Consider the following 25,131-nt stretch of genomic DNA (forward strand, 5'->3'; position numbering starts at 1 on the left):
TGACGGGATGGAATTTGAAAAACTGGGGCCTAGTCAGTAATTATGCATGGAAAATAGTGTCATGCATATTACTGCTTGTAACTCCTCCATCTGCCTACTCACTGTGCTTGTACCATGACTGGAGATTTTGGAAGATGTGATAGGTACCCATGGTAGTGTTGATAGCTTTGACAGAGGAAGTCAATGTGTTCATTACTCATACAGGATATACTCAAGACCTTTTTGTTGTGAGACCAGATTTTCTCTACAGTGTATGTAGAAGGCAGACGTTTGCTGATGATCTCCTCTCTTTAATACACTGTGTCATAAGAAGGCCTTATGATCTTTCAGCTGCTCTCTTCACTCAGAATGCACCACTACCTTTTTTTTTTGTTTGTTTGTTTTCTTTCTGCATAGTGTCTTTTCTTGCTGTCATGTTATCTTGATATTGCATTCTATGGAGTACAAGGATGGTCCATTCTGACATGCAGACAGTCAAGCAGATGCATCAGATTTGCTATCTGGGAGAAATAAGAAATTGCTTGGGCGTGCAGAGACAGAATTAGAAAAGCAAAAGTTCGGCTGGAGTTGGTGTAGAGAGAAAGATACACATGCACACATGGCTTCTGTAGGTCCCTTGGCAGCAAATGGAAGATGAAGGAAAACATGTCCCACATGCTCTATAGGGCAGTATATGATGTTGCATGAGGAAAAGGTAACTAAAAACAGTGGCTGCTTTAAGCAGTGAATATTTTCAGCTTAAACAATTGTAGTAGTAGCAACAGGTGGCTGTACGTATTTTTAGATGCAAATATACAGTAGATGTTGGCAGCTAAGTACGTTTACAATGACATGGTAATGAAACTCTTAAGATCTTATGTCATTGATGATGTTTTTTTGTAATATGTGCATGAAGACAGACATTGACAAGTACGTTCTTTGGTTTGCTTTGTGCAGTACTCAAAAGTTGCTCCTGATTTGTTGCTCTTGTGCCATCTGCCTTATAATCAGTTCTTCACTTACAAGATCACATACTTTTCAGTGAGCACCATACTGCACACCTTTTTTTCTCCTTCCTGTTTATATGACTCTTTTTTGATTATTAACATTTATTATTCTATTCTGTCCAATTCAAAAATCTATGCAACTAGTTTTGCAATGTCTTCATCATATTTTCTTTATTTTGGATTTAGAAACAAAGAAACAGAGGAATTCCTTAGTAATTTTTCAGAATATTGCATTCTTTTTTTCAATTCATGTATAACAAGGTTACCTAGAAGTGATCACATAAATTAAGAAAGTATGTATGAATAGGTAGATGTTACTCTGTTTAAGAACTGCTTTCTCTTCTGCTCTGTGCTATTGTAGTGTTTCTCTGTATGATGCTCTCAACACATCGTGTTAAGAGACTTATACAATTATATTCTGAGAAATACTAAATGTACAAGTGTATCTAAAAAGCCTATATTATAGACATGCAACCTAAAGCTAGAAAAGTTTAAAGTTAATGAAGATGTACTCTGGAAATCTTACTTGAGGAACTGTGAAGGATGGCAAGTACAGTAATACACACTTCCCCACATTATCTTGTAGTGCCCCAGGAAACATGTGCGAAAGCTTACTTAAGCTAAGAGTTAGCCAAAAAGAAAAAGATGGGATGCAATAGAAAAAGAGATTTTACTTTTTTATTCTGTGGTTTTCCCTTGGAGAGATAGCAGAGAATAGGAAAGAAGAGGCAGCAACTATCCTAACCAAAGATATTCCTATCAGGAATTAAGATTCCAATTTACCCAAAGAAAAGTGGAAGCCAACTGAGACGCTGGCAAAGGCATGGAGAATACTTAGTATGGTCTTCATGGTGCATTCTGTGGATTCATATTATCCTAACTTTTCTCAGTACTGCAGATGGTTTTAAGCAAGCGTCTTATTTTATCTGTCAATTCTATCTAGGTAAAAATGATTGTTAGTGATCAGAATCCAAACATGTCTCACCCAAGAGTACTGTAGCATTTTTGGTGACTGTCTGGTTCCTCGCTACTTTGTTAGGAGGGTATACAGGGGGAATAGGGTGTTCATCCACAGAAGCTATGCAAACAGAGGAATTGGGAGGAAAAGAAAAGTCTTCCACTGGCAGAAGAAAGCTTTATGGCATATGTAGTGGTGAGTAAGTTTACACTCAAAAGGTCACTACGGAATTTGCATTATATCCAACTCCCTATTTTATTACATAAAAAGGCAAGTTTAGGTTTGTCAGTTTTTCCTGCACAACTTTTTACTGTTACGAATCTTTAGAATGACCTGAATCCTGAAATAATCATAGAGAAGTCTTCAAAGCCTCTATTGTTATCTGACTTGGTATACAAGAATTCTTCTGAAGGTTAAGAGGTTGGATTCAGATGTCTGTGGATGAACTGGAAGCCTATCTGTGTCACTCTCCAACAAAACTGAGTTTGTTCTAATAAGTGTGATATATTAAATAAGAATGATCAAATAACATTACAAAAGGCACTAATTTTAACTGATCCATTTAATTATTTTCTATCTGCTAACTATGCCTTGGATTTTTTTAAATGCTATAGAGAAGGCAAAACAAGATGGATGTATCTTCTACTGAAATACAGTTGGAACGATGCTTAGCAAATAGGTGTTTTGGGGGGTTTTTTGTTGGTTTTTTTATCGTGTAATTGACATATCTTATATGGGGCCTGTCCAAATAACAGAAAGATAAGAGAAAGGATGAAAGGTATAAAACTGGAAGAAAAAACTGTGGTTGTTCAGTATTGATAAGGACTACTGTCTATTCCTCGTGAGGATACACAAAGATGCATCGTGTAGATCTTGTGTTCTGTGTGTTTCAATATGATTTTGTTTGACAGTTTTGTGTTGTCTAGGCAGCTTTGAGAGAATTTATGAACGCTGTCAGTTGGAGGTGGGGGAAAGAGTTAAGCAGAGAAATAAATGCGCCTGCAAATGCAGAACCACATATTCCTTCCGCTTAAGTACTTCCCAGCTGGACTCTTAAGACTTACTGCATGGGAAATTTCGGGGGATCATAGATGATGATCAGGTTTAAAGGCTGTATATAAATCTATATACAGATAACCCATTTCTAGTACAGTACAATGAAATGAGAGGAAAGATGCTGCGTAGTTATTGACCTTGAAAGCTATGACTAATTCTCATGTATGCAAATTCTTGCACTTTTTCTGGAGGGGTCTCATTTCCATAATGCCTTTCTGAGTGCACTAGTACAGAGCACAATATTCTACCTGTTTTGGTTTTTTTTTTTTTTAATTCTGCTTCTCCAGGACCTAATCAAATACTTATCCAAGGTTTTCACCTTTCAACATTTTTTTGCTTCTCTCAAACCGTTCCTTTAGTTTCCTTTTGCAGGCATCAATAATTTACTGTTAAGTTAAATTTATTTTTTTTCTTCAGATCTTTATTCTTTCTCTTTGTTGTCAGTATAAGAACATCCAGATGGAATTAGTAGAATTTCTTCCTGTGATTATCATTTAAAATAATTTGATTTGGAAAATAAAATACTAATTTTTTTTAAGGGGGAAGAGAAAATTAAAAAAAGAGTAATGGAATTAAATCCATTCATGAGAGCCAGTTTGTGGGAGTGTGAGGCACCGCAATGAGAGTGGAATGTAGGAAAGGCACAGTAACAGTGCAGTAATAATTTGGGTGGTTATTAACTTGGACTGATTAGCATTTCACACCTTTGGTTTTTTTACTCTACGCTAAGTCGTGCCTTTGGGCTTTATCTAAATGACATCATGCTGTATAACTAACCTTTCACAATGAGCACATACCATGTTGTTATGATATTTTTGTCCTATTACTTAAGTGATAAATGTAGACATGAATGGAGATAGTGTGCTCAGACTTTCAGATACGGGGCAGGGTATGATTTGCTACCAAGAGATGTTTGCTATAAGATGCCTGTCCAAAATTTTGTATTGAAATACTGTGTGTTCCCAGAGTATATCACATTCTTTTATACTATAGGATGATGTCCTGATATGCATCATAAGCATAAATCATTTGCACTCTAATGTAAGGAAGGAGACAGCAAATGCTCATACAAAAAGCAATCAGCAGGTATGGAATAAAAAAAAGGAATACCAAAATACCTATTTTTATAAGGCAGACATCTGCCTCGGCCCCTCCCTCTCCCTTCTTAAAACAAACACAAAGGTATATATTAACATAAGTGGTGTGTCATCTGTGTTATATAGTAGACAAGATTGAATTATTATAATGATCCCATCTGTTCTTAAAATTAATCTGTTAGATAGAAATCTTTTCTAGTATATTATATGAGCTGGTAGTTTCCTAGCAGCATCATGATGGAAGCTGATCTTGACTAAAGATTGCAATTAGGAAAAAATATGTTGGCAGATATTTTCCCCCCCCAAAGATTCTACCTTAGAATTCCAAATTTCACACTGTTCCTCTTCACTTAGGGCAATAACACACAGGGTGGAGCAGCATGTGTCTGTTCTGAAGCAAGACTTTATCCTTCAATGGTTAATTTCTAATTGCTTGTAGCTTTTCTAATGCAAATTGACATCTATTGATTAGGTGCATTACAAAGTCCTTGTTCCTTTTAAAAAAAAAAAAAAAATCTTCTGAAGTTCATGAAGCAGCTTCATTGCCTCATTCTTTTCTCGTGTTTCTTTGATTTTTACCTCAAGGGTATGTGGCAGTATTAACAAGGTTAACATCTAGCCCTTCATAAAGCATCTCATTGTGTTTTGTTGAGATGCCTTTTCACATTCTTTTCCTCCTGGTTGAAGGATAAAATAGTAATCTGTTCTTTCTCAGCAGATGGCTAGGTAAAACACATGCAGGGATGTGAGAAAATAGAGACCCACAGTCATTTTAATATACTAGAAACGTAGAAGCATATCTTCTACCTAGCTGCCAATTTTCAGTACAGTGCTAGGAATTTGGTAATTTTGAAACATCTATTTCTGTGTTAAAATTGAAAAACAGTAAGCAAAATGAGAAAAAACACAATCTTGCTCTTTAATGCTATTACTAATAGGTGATATGGAAAGATGGTTTTCATGGAAATGTTCTGAATTTGTGGTTGGATGTTGGGGAGAATGTGAGTAGTACAGTCTGTCTCACATCTTCTGTCTTAAGAACTTAGTGCCATTGACAAAGCAGCTCTCACGAGAGAAATATGATTTGGAAATGTCATTCTGGACTAAAAAAATGCTGTTTATCTGTATCATGGTAGTTGGATTTAGCTATTCTAAAGTCATCTAACATAAAATCATCTGTCCCTTTTTTCAAGGCTGAATAAAAAAGAATTAAGTGGCAATGTTTTGTTCTCAATACTGCTCTACATGTATGAGTGGTAACTGCAGAAGTAATGTAGATAATAATTTCCTGTTTATAACTCATCTCATAATTTTGAGATATTTTCCAACCAAATTCTTTCAACTAATCTTTCAACTAATAAAAATTAGCAAATACATAAAACTTTAAGTTATTAAAGGTGTGAAAATTAATTAGAGAGCAACAGGATAATTATTTTAAATGTGTTGTCACCTTGGCCTTGTAAACAGGTTAACTTCCACTGCAGGATCAAACTGGTTTTGGTTTGACCACTGTGTGAATGTGTTAGAAGACATTCTCATGTGTTAGAAGAGTTTTCTCAAGCTACCACTCACTTGTACAGTCTTCTCTATTTTAGCATTTCTAAACTTCCATTACTTCTCATAGGTGTTATTGAAACAGCTCACGATACTGCCTTTTGGGAGAGGACTGTAAAAAGAAAATGTTTGTGACAATGTTTAGAGAGAGTAGAATAAAATTCACCACTTTGAAACACTGGATTTAGAAATTATGAATTTGTAGGGGAATTGATTTTCACTTTTTCTATAGTAGGAGTTTTCTCTGACACAGTATTCCTAATTCAGATGTCAGAATACAAATCTGTATACCAAGTTGCTGAAGGTAACCTTGACAAATTTGACAGAAATCCTTCATCTTTTTGTGTATTTATTGACGACAGTTAGCTCCATGGTTCTCATCATCATTTAGTCATATTTTCTTGACTTTTAAACTGTCAGTAAGAATGTATATCAGCTTCTCAAAAATGTTAGCAAGAACACTGTAGCTAAAATTACATTGCATTTACACGTCTTCTTGAATAATTTTCTTGTAACACTTCCTAATGTAGACAATTATCATCGTCCAGAACTTTCATTTTAAACACTAAGCAAACTTCTGAAAAAGCGATAGCAAATTTTCCAGAAGTTCTATCTGAATAGGGGTTGGAGTCCTCTCAAAGCTCTGATATGCAGGATCACCATGCTTAATGGGAGAACACCTGTACAGAGCAACTCTGCGTGCTCTGAACCAGAGTTGTAGGAACTGCATGCATTCCAGAAATCAGGTGCTGCTTGGGTAGAGAGAAGCTGAGAATGGCAAAGGGGTTGGAGAGATACAAACACATCAAGAATAAACAGGCAGGTAATCATAAATAAGGTCAGAAGAAGGGAAGGCAGGGTCACTGGGTAGATGAATATGGTTGAAGTTGAATAGCTGGAAAAGAAATGAAGTTAGTTACTGTGAAAAGATCCCCATTAAAAGCTGTGGCAAAAAAGTCTGACTGCATTTTCTCCCAGAGTATGGAACTGACCTTAAGATGCGTTTTCCTACATTGCTTCTCTCTTTAGGTAATAGCTCTGGGAGTGCTGTGACAATGCGTGTGTATTTATCCCGTGTTAATTGCTTTAAAATATTATCATGTTCCACTATTGCCAGTTGCTATGTTAGGAAGCAGAAAATTATATTTTACTTTTATTGTCCAATTACATGCTAAACTTCCTATTTGTTGTGTTTTTAATAGCAGCCTTCTCATAGATACTTGAAAATAGAAGCGTTTTCTCATTCACTGTCAGTATAATGATTTGTCTACTGGGAAAAAATAACTTTGTGTCATTGAGAATTATTTCTTTAATATTCAGAGAACTTTCCTAGGGGATTAGGTTTACCAACTAATGAGGTTTTTCTTCTGCTTAGTCATGAGAAAAAATCCATCTTTATAATTTTTTACCTCTTTTCTAGCAATCTGATCTGTTGGGATAGCTAATCCTCCGTCAGTTGCTCCTATACTTTATTGTGTCCTTAGTATTTCAAGGAAAGTATTTTTCTGACTTTTGTGCAATAGATAATCCATAGCAATACTAACAAGGAGGCTATCCGTTTTTGATCCTGCTCAAGATGAACCTCCTTAAAAGCATCATCCAGTAAGCAAACATTAAGGAATGTTGCTAGTCACAGCAATACCCCTTGTTCTGGTCACTCTAGTTAACATGGAAAATATGTGGGTCTCTGAAGTCTACTGCACACATATGGCAGGGGACCAAGAGAGCCTTTCTGATATAATATATAACTTTTAGAAAGTACAAGTTTGGTGATCACTGGAGACAGATATTCAGATGATTCCATAAGGGGTTTTTTTTGTGTGTGTAGATTATTAAAAAAGGGAGGAGGAGTAACACCTTTTCATTTTCTCTACCAGTTCCTTCAGCTGACTTTCATTCCCTAGATCTCTCTCCCAAATCTACATTTGCTTGCTTTTCCCATTTATCCCCTTTCCTGTTAATATTCTACAGATCCAGATAGTAATAGTTTCTTTAAAATACATAGGAAAGTTGCTGTAGAGAGGTAGGTGGTGTTACTAGAGATGTTAATCCTTTCCTATAAAGAAGCTATTATAAAACAGGAGCTTTTACAAAAAGCAATCTTATCTCATATCTCTCACCACCATCACTTCCTTCCCCAAAAATTTTTTTTCAGGTTGGTGATCAGATATGACGTATCAATAGGCAGGGATACAGATTTTTCTACAGGGGTATTTTGATGTTTTTTTACTTGTTAACAGGAAAAAGTCAATTAGTTGCAGTTATTTGGAGTTGTTCTTCTCTTTTTCTGCTTAGAAAGAACAAAACTGTATCATGAGCAAATGCAGCTAGAAGAGATTGCGCTGTCTCGACTGGCAGGGTACAAATACCATTTGTTAAAATGTTTAGGTGAACTATATAGCTCAGAGAAAGCAATTACAAGTAATTTCCTGGAAGGAAAGGAAGGCCCAGTGTAATGAAGAGTACTCGTCATACTTGAGCTCTTTCTGTTGCAGTATTCACTGTCAAAACTCAGTTCTGTGGCTCTGACTGAAGTTGTCATGTGCAAAGCCAAGTAACAGAGGAATGTGGTTTGTACAGCAAGAATTAAATGAAGCAACTGCTGCATTAGAACTCAGAACCATTAGCTTCTTCCAGGTTAGAGACGGTGATAAAATACTTTTTCTATAAAATACATGTGTAATCCCAAATCAGAAGTTTTTCCTACAGTTATGGTCAAAGCATTTCACACGTACCATCTGGCAGGGTCGGTCTGGCTTTCTTTTCATTAGTTAAAATTCGATCACTGGCAGGGACTAAGGAATCACACTATATGACTCAAGTCTGGTTTTTTTTTTTTTCTTTGAAATTAAATTTTTTTCTAGCTAATGGAGAGGATTCCTTTCAGGAACACATATATGTGCCTTTCATGATGTAAATAACAAAAAACTACTAATGACAGTGTCAAATGTTCAAGTGTGCCAGACTCCTGAGAACCCAAAGAGAATGTAATTGGTGCTTAGCTACATTTCTCCTGCAAGCTTTAATAATTTTTTTAACATTGTGGTGGTTTTTCCTTGAATGTGGTAGAGAGAAATGACAGGTAGTTATTTTCACTATTTTCTGTTTCTATGGAAACTCAGTGTTTGCAGTAACAGTCTTACTGTAAGCTCTGTAATCCTCCCCTGGGGCTTCTATCCAATGTGGTAACTTAATAATTCATGAGCATTAAGCTTGAATTTGCTGGGAAGCAAACTGTGTTGCTTGGAGCCGTTTTCTCAGGGCCAGATTCATTTCCCTCACAGATTTGGTGTTCTTTTCTCTAAGATGTCTTTATAAAATACACTCCATAACCAAAGCAGAGCACTTTTCTTTACTTGTTTTTGAACCTGGGGTTATTGCAGATCTGCTGGATAAGGTAGCTCATGAAAAAACTCCCCTCCCTCCCCCCAAAAAGAAAAGGGGGAAAAAAACAAATACACACCATGAGCACTTGTCTGAGAGGGAAGATTTTAAATAGTCCATGAATCATTGTTCAGACAATATGCAAACAAAGTTCAGCAGAGGTGATCTTTCTGTCTCAGGGGTTGGGGAGTGACTGCTATCAATGATGGATTGCTCAAATACTGCTGTGCATGGGATCTAGTGTGTGCTGTTAATTTAAATTATAAATGGAAAATCAGTTCTTCACAGACACAGTATCATTCCATACATATGCTTTGACTTACTCTCACACTTAAACTGAGAACTGAAGACTCATTCTGTGGAGCTCTGGAAGATTTTATGATTAGGTCAGTTTTACAGCAGCTGTAAGGACTTCAATTTTTTTTTTTTTTCCCCAAGAGAATGAGCAAGAATTAGGAACTCTGAAAGGTAAATTTGCTTAACAGATAATAAACTTGAAGAGCTTTTAACAGAGGATACTCTGAAATGGACTGCAAACAAATTGCTTAATCACCTCAAGCATTCTGCCTTTTAAAGTACAATAGCAATATGTAGATGGATTCTGAAATATTTTCACAAAAAGGAAACTTTGTTAGAGGTATTTCTGATCTTTGCACAAACTACAATTTACAGGGGACTTCAGGTGTTAGGAGGAGCCAAAATGATTTACTGTTTGATCATAACTTTACTTTTCCATTTCTTCATATACTTATGTAGGTGTCATGAACAGTTGTACTTCAGTAGAAAATCTTTCTTACTGCTTAAATCATCTTTCAAGAGAAAAATCAACTCAGTATTTATGACAGCGGGGAATGACTGAAATGTTTATATACACGCATGCTTTCTTCATGAGTATGAGACCATCTGGTTGAAATAAAAGTTCAGAAGTCCTGATGTGAAACTTGTTTCCTTTTTAGAAAGTTTCTGCAGGGTGTCCTCAAAAGCATCAGGATACAATGCTGTCCCGTAGTGACCATTTTGATCACTGAGCATAATAATGTTTTTGCAGTTGACAAATGTGAGAAAGATTTTGACAAATTTGGCAAATGGAATGAAAATAAAATTCTGTGTTTTCCCTAATGTTATGTAAAGTTGTACAAACAAATACGAGAAGCCTTGTATTGCTATTGTTAACTATATTGCAGGATGCAGCACAAATGGAAAGTGGGGACAATACAGCCAGGGATTTTCCTCTGCCACTATGTAGGCGATTGGAGAACAGTAATTGCTTTCCTGAAAAACTAGCTAATGCTGCTGCATTGGGGCTTTAGATAACCTCTGCTGTGCTGGTTCAGTGTACTTTCTCTCTGATGTAGAGAACAGTTTCCCAAGTTAATTCATGCAAATATTAGCTTATGCAAACTGTAAGGTTTAGAGACTACAGTTCAATTATCTTCCCCTCATGTTGCCCTCAAACCCCAGGAATCTCTTCCATGGTGTTTCTCTGCTAACTTATGAATGTTTTGAAACAAGCACCTGTTTTTGCAGCTTTAAGATAATCTGTTGGTCGTATACCAGTAATTACTAACATAATTCCATTCACTTGGTCAACACATCCTTGAAGTGCTTGTACGCACAGTGGTAGAAAGAGCACAGTATCTCATGGTATTGACGAAGTCAATGTGGTGTGCACAGCAAGATTGCAATATTTTGAAGGCAAGTGTTGGCAAGGTTTCTCTTGTCATAGAGAATGACTAGCTCATCCTGAGGTCTATCCTGGTTGACCTGGGCTTGCAGTGCATACAGTTTATTCTCAAGATTTCTTTGGGACAAAAAATGATGCTTCTACAATAATGTCTTAAAATGCTTATGATATTCATATGCCAACTCAAATTTTATTGTAGAATTATTGTCAGGCATATTAGCATTCATTAAAAGAAGAGACTAGAAGATATTATTATTTTTGTGAAAAATTATATAATGTCTTGCTTCTCGTAATTTCATAAATGGTAGGACTGAGTGAGGTACGAGGTAACGAAAGGAGGTAAACTGTGTTGGTTAGGCAGGTCTTTGTATGTAGCTTATTCCTGCTAGCTTCTGTGACAGCATTTTTGGACTCTTGTTCCTGAATTTTTATTTTTTATGCAGGTAGGGATTTACATGATGCTACAAGAGTGAGAAAGAAACCTAGGGAGACACTGAAAGAATGTCAAGGACTAAAACACAAGTTGTTATATGATCTTCTCTGCTACCATATGACCCTTTTCACTATGCACTGGTACATATGTCATGTGACCAATATATATTTTAAACATAACCTTTATTCTTAGAAGGGATTGGTCAAATGCTAGATTCTGAAAACCCAGTTAAATACAGCTTTTGAGAAAAGACTGAGGTGTTTGTAAAAATGTTGGGGTTTTTCAGTGTTCCCCCAGTTATTCTCTGGAAATAAGAAGCACTGAGGAAAATAAGAAAAACGAGGGAACGGATTTGTACATTTCCCATTTTTGTGGCATATTGGAATGGAAGACGTGAAGGAGGCATTTGTTTCTGGGAGAAATGGCTGCTGAACCATTACTTAAGGCATGGGAAACGTACAAGATGTGAGGTTTCTTCTTAAAGGGATTGACACCCTGAAATGTCACTGTCTCTTCTTCAAAAAATCAATCTCCTATACATTGTTAAATAATTTTTTAAAAAAAAAAATCTGTGTTCTTTATCAACAGTTTCGAATTGAAACAGAAGATTGGTCTGCAGTCTCTCTACAGACTACCATTGCTTTGACACTATGCGTCTATTAATGCTGCACCTACATTCATAAATTGATACACAGTCAGGATTTTTGCCTCACAACCCCACGCTAATTAAATTCGCCAGTGAGTTAATACAAAAAGAGTTCACTAATCCATTCCAAGCTCTTTGCCAGGCCTTTTGTTGTCATCTTCGCATGTTATGCAAAAAAAAGCCCCACAAACAAACAATCTTAACAACAAAAACTCCCTGCAGGCATAATGCCACTCCTGCTCACCCAACAGTAAATTTTGTCCCTGTTTGCCCCTTCCTTCATGCTGAAAATGTAATGTCCCAGACCATTGATCGCTTCCTTCCTTTTTGCAGAAACAGATGCCAGTTCAGTATGGTCCTGCTTTTCAGACAGTTAAAGGAAGCCAAGAAGTGAGACACTACACTTCTTTCATTTTTCTTCCTTTCAAGTAAAAGAACAAGAAGCTATTTGACTTCGCTTATCAGAGCAATGTTTCTTATATTTGAGTAGCTTTAGCAATTACTAATCATGCAAGTGATTGTAAAACCTGACTTATTGCTGCACAAGAGGTGGTTTCACTATGGTGTGAGTTAGCACAGGAGGAGATCTTGCAGTTAGAGTAATTGAACATTGCTTGTAGCACATAGGAACAAGAGAAATAAATAAGCTTTTGTTTAAGATATTGCTGCTGGTGTGGCACATCTTAGGTCTGCACTCAACAAGGTAAAAATGTTAATTCTTTTCTCTGTTTTGGTGCATTTCTTATCTTGGATTTTATGCAATAGAGAACTGGTTTTGGCGTATTTTGGGAGTAGCTGAAAATGAATTTTTTTTTTTTGACAGTAGTTTGATCAAGCAGTCAGATCGCATCAAATACTCAGTACCTCCCCACACTTTAATTTCCAGCACTCATTTGGCAGTTACAACTACATGGGGTTTTAATTCTCTTTATGATGTATTTGAGGGGTTTTTAAACAGAGTAGCATGTGTCTGTTTTCTTTAAGCAATTAGAACATACTCAATTATAATAAAAAGTAATGCTTAATGCATACAAACATGGGCGATTATTTGCATATGGAGTTTACTCAGATTTGATGTTTTGGTCTCAATAAATTGGACTTCAATGTTGTCTAGATTCTGTGCATGCTCTTGTCTTTGTGCAGAAGGTAAACTTGAGGAATAGATGCCCTGAAGACTGAACTCTTTCGAAGGAAGTATCTCCCAAAATAAGAAATTACATTTCTTGACCCTAAATGTGTGTATCTTTGTCTAAAAAATGAGCTATAATTATAGCTGAAGGCAGTAGATCTTCAGATCATTGAAAACAGGGTTATTCTTCCTGGTTTCCTTTGACATAAAAATACATTTGCAGTTGTAAAATGGGGAGCATCTGACAAACTAGTTCATAATATGGGTCAACAGTGTAAAAAGGTTCAAGTTCCATTCCTGGATATACTAACATTATCAGCATTAGTGAGTCCTTAGTAGAATATTTAGACCGGTTCCTGTAGACTATTGAAACTTGAACAGTAATACCAAAGATTAGAGAAATTCCGGAGATGAGAAACAAAACTGTAGGTTTAGGAGAAATGACCTGCAAGGGAAGGTGGAAGAACTTGAGGTGGCTTAGTCTTTTAAGATTGCCTATTAGCACTGCTGTCTTTTCATCCTCCTTGTCCTGTCGGTGGATCTCTCCTTTGACAGAATGTCTCTTCATGTTCCACAGTTCTCAAATGCTGTGGTTGTCTCAAAGTCCCCTTAATTATTTAGTGACACAAGCTCAAGAGGACTTAAGGGAGGATTGGAAATTAAAGGAAGGAATTTAAAGGTTGTTACTGAGTTAGTGCTGGAATAAAGGAACAATTGATGAATAGGCAGCTGAAAAAGATGGTGGTCTGCTTCATTTCTTGAAAAGCACTGGAATACGAGGACAGGAACCAGATTTTCTCTGTGGCTGTAACAAGAAAAAAGATGAATTGCAAATTTTAAAAGATTTCTGCTTGTTAATGGAGTAAAACCTTGCAAGAGGCTATCAAGTGAGCCTCCAGAATCTCTCTCTTTGGATGTTTTGAAAGCAGACTAAGCAATACAACTTTTGGAAATGAATCAAGTATAAATAGGCTATCTCAGCTCAAAGACTTGACAGTCCCTTCGCTGTCATTGAGAGGGACAGCCTGCACAGGATTCTTTGGCATACAGTATTGTATTCAATTTCAGTGATGAAAATGAAATGCTCATTAGTGCTGAAATAATTTTTCAAAGAAAGCCTGTGTTGGAAGTTAAAAAATATAGAACTTACTGGAGATTTAAAATATAATATGTAATCTTATTATTGAGATCAGTGGAGGTAAAAGAGCAGTTATAACGTTATTTCTTGAATAACTTCAATTTAATGAGTTTTAGTTCTTCTTAAATTATGTTATATAATGCATATATATGTGTTTGTGTGATACATAGATACATTATAAATGACTACAGAGTTCATTCTCTAATAGTAACTCTGTAAATGGCTAATGAGAATTTTTTAAGCATGGCAGCCTGAATACTTTCCTGGGTGCAGTATATCCAGGGCTATTGCTGCTATTCTTGAGCTTCACTTTGGTGTACACCAATAGTACGTATCAGCAGAGTATTACAGTATGCTTTCTTTCTTCTTCTATTGTTTCCCTAATTATCTGCTACTGGACATTGTTGGAGACAGGATAGTAGGGCGAGATGGACCTTTCATATGGAGAGTCGTTGTTACAATTTGTCTGGTTTTGACCTTGACTTATTTTATCCTTATTTGTGGACCAGCATCTTCTGCTTCTATAATATTGGATAGTAATATGTATTTCCTGTATTTTTATCCCACAATAGTGGAAATACTCTTAGTCAGCAGTACATTTCCAAATTTCTGTTTTCCCTTTCTGTAAATAATTCTTCATCTCACAGAAGAGCTTGGTGCTCTGCTAGTGGTTTGGCTTCCCTTCAAAACATCAGTCATCCTGTGAATTAAGAGAACTAGCCTTGATCTGACCACCGCTATGAAAATGAAGATATGCCAGGTGTTTATTATGTAGGCTATAATAACTTCCAGGGATTTGAAATAAAATGAGTGAACCAGCTGTGATTTACACTTGGATTTTGGATGAACATCTTCACCAGTGAACACATTTTCCCCTACAGATGTGATTTATATTGCTCATAATCTTCAGCTGGCAGGCTGCTTGTTGTCTTGTTTCCTCCTGATCCTAGGCTGTGTGTATCAGCTTTGTGTTCATCTGTTGTGCCCGTTTGGTGGCCAGATTACATCCCCAGCAGCAGAAGTGAAATAATAGTTTGCTGGAGATCTTGTTTGTGTAGTATAGATCTATTTTATAGTCTTATCCTTAAAAATGGGACACAGTTAATATGCATTGACCATAATAATTTTTTTTGAGTGTATTAGTAGAGGGTGTTGGTAAATTTACATTTAACAAATAGGGTACAATCATTTAATTATTGTTGTTTCAAGTTCAGTTTTAAAAAGGACCAATGTTTATGAAAGTAACTTTTGTAGTTCTGTAGGTTGTAATGGGTTTTTGTTTGTTTTCTTTAAGGAATTTTTCTTTATGGGAGGACACGTTTTCCAAATTATACTTGTAACAGAAATTAAATGTATGTTACCTCCTAATCTTTCTAAATGAAAGATTTTACAATTAAACTGATTCAGGGATTAAAATTAAATGTATTTATTAAAATTAAAGTCTCCATAAGCAGAGTTTTGAAGGCATTGGAAATATTGATGTTTATTGCTGCGGCTGGGAAAGAACACAGCTGAATTGATACCTCTTTAAATTACAAAATATTTTAAATGATATAAAGCATGATTTCTGTTTGGAAATTGGTGGTATAAAAGTTAGTTATCTTCTGGTTTATTCCCTGAATTAACCAGGGTTTACCTGTGGGCATCACTGTAGCTGTCCTGCCTGTTCCTCTTTGGAAATTCATTGAGTAGGGAGAGCTGAATGCCAGCAACTGTAACTGCTGCTAACAAACACCTATTTCAGTTATATTAATACCTAGAGTTCTACAATGTAATTGCTCAGGTAGCACTGGAGGTCCTGTTTGTGTGGCCCTTTTGCAGGAGCAACAAAGGGCTGAGGAAAACAGCTTGGGAGAAGCAGCTGCTTTGGCCATCCTGCTTGAATTGCTTGCTGCTGTGTGCTTTCACAACCTTAATCAGTTACCAGCAAAGTAATGGGCACCAGACTGAGTAAATGGTAAAGGCTAAGAATGTAATTAATGTGTTTTTATTGAAAATAGGTCTTATTTTGAAAATTCTCACTTCATTTTTTGCGATTCATCTATTAGGTAGAGATAAATATGAAGATGTAATATTGTTGTAATGTAACCGTTACTGTAATGTACTGAAGTTGTAATATTGTACTGCACTCCACTTAATATTATAAAATTCCCACTAAAAGATTAGATTATACCATGTTGTTAAAGCATTTGCTAAAACATTCCTAACTTATTAATTGACATCTCAAAGTACTTGTAGGTAAAGAAATCATCAAATATCTGTTTCTTACGGGTTTCTTCGGGGCATGTTAGCAATCTCCAGGCATATAAGCATCTGCTGCAAATTAATTACAATTATCGCTGAATGAGGTTGTGGGGTACATGGTGTAATGGTGAATAACAGCAAGAGTGAAACAGAGAGCATGATCTGGATTGCTTAGCAAGATAAACTTAAGCAAATAAACATGCAGAGGTGTATAACAAGATGTATGAGTCATGCTCACGATATTAGGGATCATTCTGAAAAAGGTAGCAATTCTGAAAATATATCAGTATTTATAATGGACAGGTTGCTTCAAATGAACTGACAGCGTAATGCTGTGGTAAAAAGGCTGATGTGTGATGTTTGATAAATTACAGTTAGGGTTAGTAGGGACTTGATTTCATATGTGTGAAATACACATATGTGCGTATTTGTATTCATGGTGTAGGTGGTACCAGTACTAGACTGCTACAAACTTAAATTTTTAGAACTGTTCATGAAATGATGTTGAAAAATCGCACTATGGGTAAGTTCTATAAAATTATTCCAGCATTTTTTCTTGAATTTAACAGTGTTAAATTGCTTACTTGTTTGGAGAGATACTTGATTACATAATTAATGACTGATATCACCACCCTGTAAGAAATCAGCTTTTCTAAAGGGCTTTTTAACATACAGAAGAAAGTGTAACAAAAAGTAGTGGCTAAACACTGAAACAAGATATTTCCAAGCTCATGTTAACTGATGTGGTTTAACAGTAGGGTTGAATACCCTTTTGGAGCAAGCTACCAATAGAAGTAGTGCGTACTCTACGTTTTCATATTTTTCAGGCCAACAGTGGATAATGTGCTGGAAAATGCGTTTTAGTCAAACAAAGGTTACTGGAGTTGATACAGTCATACTGGATAAAATTGAAAGGATATGTGATATAATGGAAATGTAACTTGAAGATTTAATGGGTCCTCTTGTGTTATTTCTGTGAATCTGTAGGAAGGAAATTCTGGTCAATACTTAGTGTGTTGTCACACATCTAGTGAATAAATTGCTCTTAATTTATTTGTATACATAAATTCCCTGTCTTAAGATACAATATCAATATCCATGGTTTACCACCTATAGTAAGGATTATTTATTTTGCAGACTGGCTATACGTGCTGGTTTTGCTGGTAAAAGACTGTTTAATTTGATTGATAAGCAGTTCTATCAATTGAATCTTAATGTGCTTTAATTAATATATTGCTTCTATAAATACTATATGTTGAAGGAGATTGCTTCGTTAGTATTCTTGCTACTTTTAGTTATGAGTGATTTTTAATGAACTGAGTTTTACCAAAGGCAGTATATGCCTCAGCAAGTGTGCCTTAGCCTTTGCCTGAAGTGCTTGTAATGTGTTCGGATCCTGTGCTTCATATATTCACATTATTTTAATGTTATTGCATCATGAATATGCATCAACATGACGTTTTCACATGCAGAGTACTTGCTATTAAAGGTCTTCTATGCTATTCCATGTGATTTTTACCTAAATCAGTGAATACTGTTTCATATGCTTTGGGAATTAAAAAAATTGTAGTACCTAGTACATCTTTTTTTTAAAAAAAAAATCTACCTGTATTTTATGTTGAAGTGTGTACATGAAACTCTTGTTTATTTTTTTTTAATATTGTTTGCTTTTTAGTGAGAGGTTTATGGTGAGGTTAAACAAGAACGGAGGTCCCAGGAATCCAGAGAAGATAGATCGAATGTGTGCACTTTTCACAGTACGTGTCTGTTCCCTTTCTTCTTCCCTTACAGTAGTATGATTGTAGATGTAGTCACCCTGAGGGGGGAAAAAATTCTTCCTTTCCAATATATTGAGTAGAATGGAAGATGTTTCTAAGTTTTGTTACGGTTTTAACTAAAGGTTAATGTAAGGAAATAGACGTACTTCTAAATTATTTTTATGGCTAAGTAAATATTTTGATGTACTTATTTTTAAGTGCATTTGTTTCTGCTTATAGTTTGAAGTTTTGAGTATTTTTGTTGCATGTACTATGCTCTTAGATAACAGGGCACAGGAGAAAGCTGCACTGGCCTGAACGTAAAGCAAGGCACTTTTTTTGGAATCAAAGTTAGTAAAACTACAACACCTCACACACACAAGAAAACAGAAAATTCTCCAAACAGATTTTTGTCATGGCCCATTCAAGAGTCCATGCAGCAGCCCCAGGTAGATGGTACAGCAGAAGCCTCTCAGGTTTACAGCACCATGTGTGTGAGGGAACAGAAAGACCAGGATGTGCTGCAGAAGCAGCAGCCAGGGTGAGCTACAGAGAGTTGGTTGTAATAAAGGAAACACTCTGACTTCCTAAGTTTCTACAGCAGGTCTGTGCAAATAGCTACCCTGTCCTGACGCAAAGCAGACATGACCAACTGTACCAGCAGTCTTTAACCATCTGTGCCAGAAAGACAGGATAAGTGATACCCATCTGTGGCTCCTACCACATGATATGTCAGTTGGGAGTGAAATACCCAGCTAAGATTTACTTCTTTTTAATTCTTCAGACTCACCTCTCACCTAACTGCCTTTTTGTTTTATGGGTTTTGTTATGCCCAAATAGTAGTTTCAAAACACTCAGGCTTTAATATCCATTCTGCACTGGTCTTAAATTCTGTTAAAAATTGCCTCACAATCATGTGTCAGACCATTTTATCTGTCACTTCTTCTCAGAAAGAATATGGAAATCTAGAGACACTGAAACTTAACAGCTCATCACAGAATAGCTGTAAAGAATTTCAGATCCCAAGTGTGATAAACACCTTCCATCGTGACTCACCTTTAGCTAGTGCACATGCTAGAAGCTCTTTGACAGAAGTATTTTTACCTCCAGTGAAGAAAAAAGATGGCAGACAGCTTTGGTACAAGCTTTAGTTCGAGCAGTGAAACCGTCTAAGGTCAAGCAGTGCTGGGCACTGACATAGGCATGGCTCCCTGCACCATTCCCTTTCCTCCTTTAAGGAGGTAGCTGAATTTCTCCTCTTAAAGAACAGACATTATCTAGCCACCTGTAAGGATGCTCAGTTCTGCCTCCATCTGGATATGAGATGCAGGTCAATCCAAAAATAGCACTGACGTTGACACTGACATCAGTAGCAGTTCTGGGTTTGGTACTATCAGTGAAGTGCTAACAGCTGATTAAACGTCAGCAGAGGTAACATGTCTCACTTCTGCTGTTGGCACCAGTGGCTCCACTGTTGGTAACTCAAAACCAAGTATTGTTCTCATCTAAAAGAAAGGTGGCCAGGGAGCAAGCTTCGGCACCGGTGTAAGAATCATACAAAAAGGTTGAGTGTAGGATTAAGAATTGCTCTGGGGTTTATTTCCAAAAGGCAGCACAGACTGGTGTGTATCAAATTTGGCACTTTCTGGCCTCTGAGGTTCATCATTCTTAAAAAGATTTTCACCATCAAACTTCCCCGTCTACATTGATGCCTTAGGGTCATGTAACAACTGTCCTGTTTCACACTGCACTGTGAACAGCGTTGAAACAGTTTTGCTCCAGTGACCTGCAAACCAGTCTTTACGTGCTTTCAGAAATACAAAAGATTAATGATACGCTACGGCTAGGGGCATAACGTAGTTCCAGAAGAGACCTGCTGCATATTATGAATGGGGTCAGCCCAGTCTAAAAGAGGCCAGCCCCAAGTATTGCAGACGTGTGCCCCTCTATAGCACCTATCCTGACCAGAGATCACTCCCAAGCTACCTTTCTATTTAACTAGATAAAAATACCAACGCTGTTGCAGTATCAGCTCTCTGAGTTGCTTAGACATGTTGTCTGTCACTCTCTCTGGTAGAATGTATACTCTACAGAACAGGAGTTGTCACAATTGGGAAAATTATCTGCGCAAAAAATTGCACAGTTCTAATATAATATCTTTCATCAGTGTATTCAAAGAACTTTTTAAAATATGTAGCAAAGGAGCAACAAATAATAGCTTTTTGAATAACCATTTTATCTGCAATGCTTCTATCTTATTGTAACTTGTTAATTATGAAATACTTCCAAAGTAAGATGGTTCTGTGATTTTCAGGTTTGTTTCCAATTTTGTGTTAGTCTTGACTTTGTTTATTTATTTCCTCTCCCTCCCCCACCACCCTGCAGTATCTTTCTAAACCTCTAATCTTTCCCAGAGGCATATCTTAGATAATTCAAAGTATCTATGTCTCTCCTGCCATCTCTGTTGCTTCTAGGGGTTCAGCTGTCTCCTTGTGTAATATATCAAAATTACTTAGGTTTTGTTTTTAGATCTGCTGTCATATCATACTGAAGGTGACAAACTGCTTCCTCTGAAGATTAAAGCTCACTCAAGCAAACCTCAGCCTATGCATGCTTTAGAAACATTCCTGTGTCTGAATTAAAAAGTAACTACGTGATATAAGCTTGCTATTTTTGTTAAATACCTTACTGTCTGTGGCCTATGAGGTTGGCAACTGAATTTGGTAACACTGTTTAACTAATATTGGCAGTCAGGTACCCTTGATTCTACTGTTTTGGGGGTGGGTGTGGTTTTTGGTTTTTTTGACATACAATTAGCCCTTTATAGAAACCAGCATTGTAAAGAACTAACCATTATTATAGAGTAACTCTTTTCCATACCCAATATTGGGCAGAAAAATATGAGAGATGATTTTCTAAAAAGCCATGCAATTAGAATTATTATGAAATTACTTTGTTTATCAACCAGTGTCATTTAAGAAGCTGAGAAGGATGTGGGAAATAAACCCCTGTGGATACAGTGCTAAGAACACCTTTCTGGAAATTGATTTCTTTACATTGCAAGCAAACAAATAATAAATGTAGTTTGTCCTCTTCTGGGTTCTAAGTCACACGCATGGATTTTCTGCAAATAAATTATCTGAAGATTTCCTCACAGGGTTTTTGACTGTTTGGTCCGTGTCATAGTAAGAATTTCTCGCCTTGTAAAAAGCCTCTGCTGTACAAAATGAAATACAAGGCCATCTGGGCCCACATTTTTTGTCTTTTGACTGTGACACAGTATATTTTCCATGAAATTGAAAAGTGACTAAAGTGCGAACCCAGCAATATGTGCATGCCCTACCATTTTCTGATATTTTGACAGCTGCCCTTTGAAAATATAGTTTTCTAAATTGTTGTTAATTAGAATTGGTAATCTGATAGTATAATAAAATTCCCCCTGTCAAATCACAGATATTTTCAAAAATTTATGACTCTCTAGAGTATTAAGTACTATCTCCCAAGTTTTTTTGCTTTTTGAAATGTATTGTCAGGCACTACTGAGATTAAAACTACGTCAAATCCCTTCTTATCATGAAACTTCAATTTCTCTAAGACATGCAAGATAAAGCCTACCATATGCTACACTGGTATGTTAGGTGATGAAGAAAGCCTAGAAAGTATGTTCCCTTATTCACGTAGCAGCAAAATAGAGAAAGCACTAAGGAAGATTTATATAGCTTAATTCTTTGGCTTCAGAGAGGCATGATCTGCTAGCTAGTAAGCATTCCAAACAGTGTATTTGCAACTCTCTGTATATGCTGCCCAGGGAAATACAGTGTTCCTTTTAAACAGTAAGACGATACAGCCATGAATTCGTTGCTTGCCTGCTGTAATTTAGCAATATAACGCTATTTGAAAGCGGATGAAACTTCTTCTTAGACTAAATTATCTTTATACCCAGTTCTCAGTTACTGTGCCCAGATGTTATTGTGCTATACGTCACTATAATCTGAAGTTCAGTATTTATGTGCATTGCCATCATAATCTCAGTTGTTGAGATTTGGTTTCTCAAGTCGCATGGGGAGGAAATTTGCTGTGTGACTTAAAGCTCATGTTTTCATTTCCAGCAAAGTACAATTTTTAATTCACTAAATTGGTTCAAACTAGGAAGACAGAACTTAGATGTCCACAGTTTAAAATTTCTTCCCCCCTTTATACAAAAATTGCATTATTTCCTTTTACAGTGGTTTTAATACCACTTAGTTGAGGTTTTCTTAAAAGAAAAATACAAGATTTTATCTGAATCTGAGATTTTTTCCAGTTGATTTTTGCATTGTATTTTCAAAAAAAAAGTAGTAGTAGATGGGCAAGCTACGTTTGTGCATAGGTGAGTGCACCAGTGGTGTTCTCCCCACACAGCTATACATTTTAGAAGTGACTATTACTGGGATGGATATCTTTAATCAATTAAAAAGGGAAAAAAAGAAACATGAACACATAGCTATCATCTCAAGTTTTTTGCAAAGTTGTATATCAAGCCCAAGAGCTGTTTTTAAAAAGCCTTACATTGAAAATATTTTGTACAAACAAATAAAAATTGGTTTAGAATCATATGAGGTGATGTCAGTTGTGTCAGTGTAAGGGGAGGAGTGAAGTGATGTTTCTCTTTCACATGTCTACACACTTCACTCTCTCCCACATTCTTAGGAAGAATACATTAATCATTTTGTGTTTCCAGTTTCTCTTCTCCTGAGAAATGACTGGAGCAATGCCCTGTATGTTTGGGGAGAATTTGGAGACTGTATGGCCTAAGTTAGTACATAACAATAAGATGATAAAGCTTAGTACAGTGGAGAAAGAGAGGCAGCAGCTGTTGCTGTAGACCACAAGGAGCATTTTTGCATCAGAGTCTAAAACATGAATGAATATTCTCGCAGTACGTAATAGGTGTTTTAATCTTTTTGTCTTGGAGGTTAGTAACATAAGGAAAACTTGTTGAACAATGCTAATGTTTTTAGGAAGAAATGTTTCTTAGATTTTTCCTCTGATAAAAAAAAAAAAGGGAAGTGTGTTAGAGGTTGGTCTTTGTTTATAAGGTTATCAGAAAAAAATACAACATGCCAAGGAAACTGCAGTTAAGACAGTTTCTAACATGTGAATGCCAAGTGCCGGAGTAATGAATTATTGAAAAGTACTCTGTGTATTTTCTTAATTTATTTTCTTTAATATTAAAGGCTTGTCAGGGTCAATGCTACTTTTTTGTCTTCATTAGCTTCAGCTTTTCTTTTTACTCTTCTGTAGGTTCTTTTCTCATTTTTTCTTCAAGCTCATTTTTAAAAGTTTTGACTTGCTGTTCTGTGACATGAAATTTCAGAGTTTTCATCAATGTATATAGTTGCTTGCCATAAAAATAACTTTTGGGAGATCTTAAGGTCCTGTATTTTGCTAAGCAGTTACCTCATCTTAAAACTGAGTTTATTTCTTAGTTTTTCCAATACCCTATCACTGTTTCCAACGTCCTAAATATAAGAATGACCATCTATGTCACTAAGCTGTTAGAATGTGTTTAGCCAAATATGGCCCTTTCCAACTTCCATGCTTCCCAAATAATCCCTTGGCATGTTTCAGTAGTTAGAATGGGGCAGAGAGCATTTTACAGTCAGCAGTTTGCATGCAGCCTACCCTGCTTTTGGACTTTTAAGCAGTTTAGCTATGAACTAGCTGCCCTTGGCTCCCATCAACTCATATGGATAGAGCCTGTAGGTTCGATGCATGGTTGAGAGACTGCCTTGCTGCTTTCATAATGTAACGAACATATATCATATGAAACAGGATTAAGGCTGCACATTTAAAAGTGTTAAAATAAACATGTCTCTGAGTCTTCTACTTTTTTTTCTCTTCAGACTTTTGCTTGTTCTGAGGAATTGCAGTCTAATGATGTGTTTGAATTAAGGATTAAATTAACATTTTAAATGTTTGCCAGAATTCTGATACAGCATCATTAGTCAGTGGAGTCAGAATCTTTAATTTCTTTTCCTTTTAAAGATCATTCCAACCAAATGTAATCCTTCTATACTTTATTTTTCTTGTCTGTAAATTAGAAATAATAATACTTTTTCCTTATTTAAAGATGAAGGAGCTAAATGAATGAAGAGTAATACCGCATAGTCCTTATTATTGTTCATGAGAGTTTTGTACGCACTTATTTTGGAAGTGCAATGTGTTCTTTTTTTAATGTATATTTTTTCCAATCTTTTAGGATCTCAGCAGCAAGGACATGAAGAGAGATTTGTACATAGTTGCCCATGTAATTCGAATAGGTACAGTATGATTTAATGCTTGAAAGATATTTAATTAACAATGTTTTTAAAGTATTTTTAAATGTTTGTTGTAACTAAGTGACATTATAATGATTTAACTAGTTAGAAATCTCAATCATAGACCATACCTATCTACTGAGATTAATATTCAGACCATATGTAGCTAAGTGTTATAAAGTTACTGATTACTCTTTAACAGTGAGATTTCTTTTTCTCAGTCTGAAACAAAATAGTTGATTAAACATCCCATTTGGGGGAGGAGGGAGGAACTAAAAAGGCTTTTTGTTTCATGTTCCAAACTTTCAAATGAGGTCTTTTTACTGACAATGTATGTATATAGCTAGTTTACAGGGCAGGACATCAGCATACCTGGCCATTCACATGTAGTAAATCAGAGGCTGTTAGACAAATACATATAAAGATGTGTTTTCTGCTGTAGGAGTCTGTGGTGCTTCCAAGCACCCACACTCAAGTTTAGGGAAATGTCTGTAAAACATAAGAGCAGGAAAGCTGTCACACCTGTCAGGTGCTCTTTCTACCTGTTGACACCAAAAAGGAGCATTACCAGCAGTACCTGCCTGCTGGAAGCCTATCAAGCTTGCAGCCCAACATTTTGCAGTGTACACTTGCTTCTTTCCAGGTTGTCTTGGCAGCCCGCGTAGAGTTATATGCAAAGGAGAGATCCGGATGCATAGTGCCTAGACCTGACCCTACCCAAGGAAGAAAGCCCTTCCTTGCTAATTCACTTGACTAGTCACCCTTT

The 25,131-nt window shown here is 36.2% G+C and overlaps 1 protein-coding gene across 18 annotated transcripts in view; it reads left to right on the forward strand.

Annotated features, from left to right (window-relative positions):
• Window positions 1-25,131, forward strand: part of DOCK3 (dedicator of cytokinesis 3) — a 220,724-nt gene that overhangs the window by 92,225 nt on the left and 103,368 nt on the right. For all 18 annotated transcript variants that reach the window (XM_074879567.1, XM_074879577.1, XM_074879568.1 and 15 more), the window contains exons 10-11: window positions 17,985-18,066; window positions 24,308-24,368. In XM_074879567.1, coding sequence (XP_074735668.1) covers window positions 17,985-18,066; window positions 24,308-24,368 — 143 coding nt within the window. The remainder of the gene's footprint in view (window positions 1-17,984; window positions 18,067-24,307; window positions 24,369-25,131) is intronic.

This window comes from Strix uralensis, chromosome 10, assembly GCF_047716275.1.
Source record: "Strix uralensis isolate ZFMK-TIS-50842 chromosome 10, bStrUra1, whole genome shotgun sequence".
NCBI lineage: Eukaryota > Metazoa > Chordata > Aves > Strigiformes > Strigidae > Strix > Strix uralensis.